The sequence below is a fragment of the Cyprinodon variegatus genome, unplaced genomic scaffold, assembly GCF_000732505.1.
Source record: "Cyprinodon variegatus isolate N-32 unplaced genomic scaffold, C_variegatus-1.0 Scaffold1215, whole genome shotgun sequence".
NCBI classification, from domain to species: Eukaryota; Metazoa; Chordata; class Actinopteri; order Cyprinodontiformes; family Cyprinodontidae; genus Cyprinodon; species Cyprinodon variegatus.
This window is the reverse complement of record NW_015151668.1, coordinates 190244-193562: the sequence shown is the minus strand read 5'-3', so window position 1 is coordinate 193562 and position 3319 is coordinate 190244. Positions and strand designations below refer to the sequence as shown.

At 31.8% G+C, this 3319-nt stretch overlaps 1 protein-coding gene across 1 annotated transcript in view; it reads left to right on the top strand.

The window, feature by feature from the left end:
• Positions 1–3313, top strand: part of anpep (alanyl aminopeptidase, membrane) — a 22727-nt gene extending 19414 nt beyond the window's left edge. Inside the window, exons 2-3 of the mRNA XM_015401392.1 lie at positions 1425–1488; positions 2920–3313. Coding sequence (XP_015256878.1) covers positions 1425–1488; positions 2920–3063 — 208 coding nt within the window. The 3' untranslated portion in view covers positions 3064–3313. The remainder of the gene's footprint in view (positions 1–1424; positions 1489–2919) is intronic.
• Positions 3314–3319: the final 6 nt, after the last annotated feature.

Genomic DNA, 3319 nt, shown 5'->3' with positions numbered 1-3319 from the left:
TTCACTGCAACCTCACAGCATTTTCTAAAGTTATTTGAAAATCATTTAGTTTCAGCTTGGTGACATAAAATGGCCTTTGAACATGCATAGGGCTTTATGTAGCGCATTCTGAAGGTGACCTTAAAAAGAAAAAATAACATGCTATCAAGCTACTGACACAAAAAATCTATTTACTTTATAAACAGAAGCACATCTATTATCTCTATTTCTAAAATACCATATTATTTATCAAGCAAAGCATTTATCCTCTAAGGTAAATACTGTGACTAACACTGATGTAGGCTACAGTAGTCATTTATTAGTCTGGCTACCTGCTCAAGTAGCCAGTCTAGTTCACCTGTATATGCATAATGGTTTCCAGGTCAGGAATGTCACTGCTTTCTCTCTTTTTTATTTCAAATACTTTCTAAAGTCAAAACCATCTTTTCTGTTACCAGTATAAAAGTGCATTATCTAAAGCCCGTTTAGCAGCAGTGTCCAATAGCAATATCCTGTCACTTTTTCTAATATTCTCTCTTTAGTTTTAAACTTGAATCTATCAAATCAATGCTGGAAATAAATGTTGTTACTTACAAAATTTAGACTGTATGGGAAAAATCAAATACAACAAAGATCTAAAACTGCATCTTTAAAGTCCTGCTTGCTCTTCATCTACCAAATGGTTCCAATAAACTGAGGCTATGCAGTTAAATCCTGTTTTTTCTGTCGATAAACAAATATTTCTGTTTTTTACTTGTCTGCTTATTTTTGTATGTTCTTTTTATTTTGCCTTGGGGTGAGTTTGGTTTTCATTATTGTGAGGATTTATTTTCAAATCATTTAAAAGAAAAAGAAGAGTAGGGAGGAAAAATGATAAACTAAACATATATTATCAGCTTTGTTTCCTTTTAAGTGTTAGTATATATAAAGTAGTGCCGGACCACCAAGAAACTAGTTGCTCTAACAGTGTTTATCCACCAATGTGCATCTTGGTTCTCATCTCCACTGCAGCAGAGGATGTGAGCCAAGAGGAAATAAACTTTAGAGCTCCTCCAACTCACCCAGGGAGGTGTAGTTTACAGAGGCTTTGTGACAATTCAATAAACCTCGTAAAAGAGGAGTCATAAAGCTGCAGCATTTATGTACAGTGGTTTACAGCAAACCACTGCTGCCTCTTCAAGGACAAAGGTCCTGAAGTGTAATCTGTGCTTATCGTTAGCTCCTCACCATAAAGTATCCACTGTTTATGCTGTTACCAGGAAGCTAACAAAGCTGGTATCTAACTATAAATATGCACAAGATATTAGCCTTCATTTAATAATCCAGGAATTGTTGTTTATCTTAAGTCAATAAAAAAAAGTAAATAATTGAGCCTCCACTCTGCTTGATTATTTGCTCCTTCAGCTTCTTTGCTTCTGTTAAAAGCTGTTTCTGATATTTTACAGGAATGCACCTCGACTTATTGAGAGAGTGACCCGCAGGTTCTCCACACAGTTTGAGCTGCAGCAGGTAACCGGCTCACGTTTTATCTGGAAGTTAGAAATAAATGTCTGTTTGATTTTGATGATCCGTTTGCACCAGATGAGTAACCTGAAACACCCTGATACCGTATCGAACAGGAATGTGTCCCATTGTGGCCCGTCTTTGTAATGAGAAATTTGCCATTTATTTTTTTCACCCTTTGACCCTCAATTAAATAAGAGCCATTAAGTTTATGGTTATCTAGATGTTTCATCACATTTGTATTGATAATCTTTATGTTTCAAAGGTCCCAACTGTTTCCTTTTATAAAAAAAAAGGTTATATAAACTGTCTATTGGTCAAAACCTGGATTTGCTGAGGTTGCAACTTCTTAAAGAAGCTAAAAGTAATTTTCGCTTCATGTTAGAGAAATTAGATAAAAACTTCCAACTCTTTATTTTCTTTTAGCTTCTTCTATAATATATTTTATTATTATATATTTATTTTATTTTACACCTTTACCATATGAATTCAGTTTAAGAGTATGTTTTAGACTCTATTGGTCTTTATTATGTTATTTTGAAAGTATTCAGACAGGAAGTTGGGTTACAAGAGAGGGCAAAGACCTGGAAAAGGTCAGCAGGGCAGCAGCACCTCTTTATTTCTTTATTTTTTTAGATTTACAAGGTTGCTCTGTTTAAAAATATCTTTTTTTTTAACATTTATGAAGCACATTTTTAGATATAAATAAAAATTAATAAACCAGTCATTTATTATTTATTTTTAAAAATGTCTTTGCATTATTCATTCAGTTCAATTAAATTAGTAAATACTTTATTAATCCCAAATAAAGTTAAAATAAAATAAACTTTTATACTTCCAACTCTTTTCCATCTTCGCAGTTTTATCTTTTTTTTTATTAATAACACCAAAAAAGGTCAGATAGCATATTTATAACATTATTTCATTGTACTTTTTTTTTTTTTAACACTTTCATAATTTGGTAATTATCTCAAATATTTCCACTTCTTATTTTGAAATATATATATATTTTTAATTAAGTCTTTCAACTTTTTTGTATTTCATATTCATTTATTCATTAACTTTAAATATAATTTTAAATTTGTATCCTCTTGAAGTAAACCCATAGATCTGTCTTGGTTTGTTGAATTGCATCCTATATTGCTAATAGTTTTGATCATAGCAGTTGAAAACATTCAGCTGTTAATCAAATTATTTATTTTCAGCTTTATGATTCATTTGAATATATATAACTAATAAGTCTGACAGAGTTCATAATTGTTAAATATAGATACAATAAATATAATTAAAGTTATATATAGTTATATATAAGATGCAAATATGTTTGACCTATCCAAACTGAAAGGACCAGAAATCTTTTAAAAAGTAAAACTTTTTAATGAATTAAAAATTTAAAGTATTCCTTCATGTAATGATCCTGTTTTTTTTTTTCTGCAGCTGGAAAGATTCAAGGAAGTGGGAGGCTACGACAGACACATTGATCAGGCCATCGAGCAAACCAAAGTCAACATCCAATGGGTGAAGGAGAACAAAAACATCATCCTGGAGTGGTTCGAGAAAGAAACAGCCCATCTTGAATAAACAAAGATTTCCATGTTTTGTAGCCGATGGGATCAGCGGCGCAGCCGGTTTTCAGGCAACTTTAAAGTGAAGGAAACTACAGATCAAGTTTAAGGATTCAAAAATTCAACAGGTGATAGTTAATCAAATGAAAGCCGCATCCATGTAGGACAGTCAGTGAGAGGCATGCCGTTGTTTGTGTAAATAGTAATGAATGTTATTTATTGTGTATTCAATGAAAACAGTAAAAATATAAATATGTATCGCTTCTCTGAAC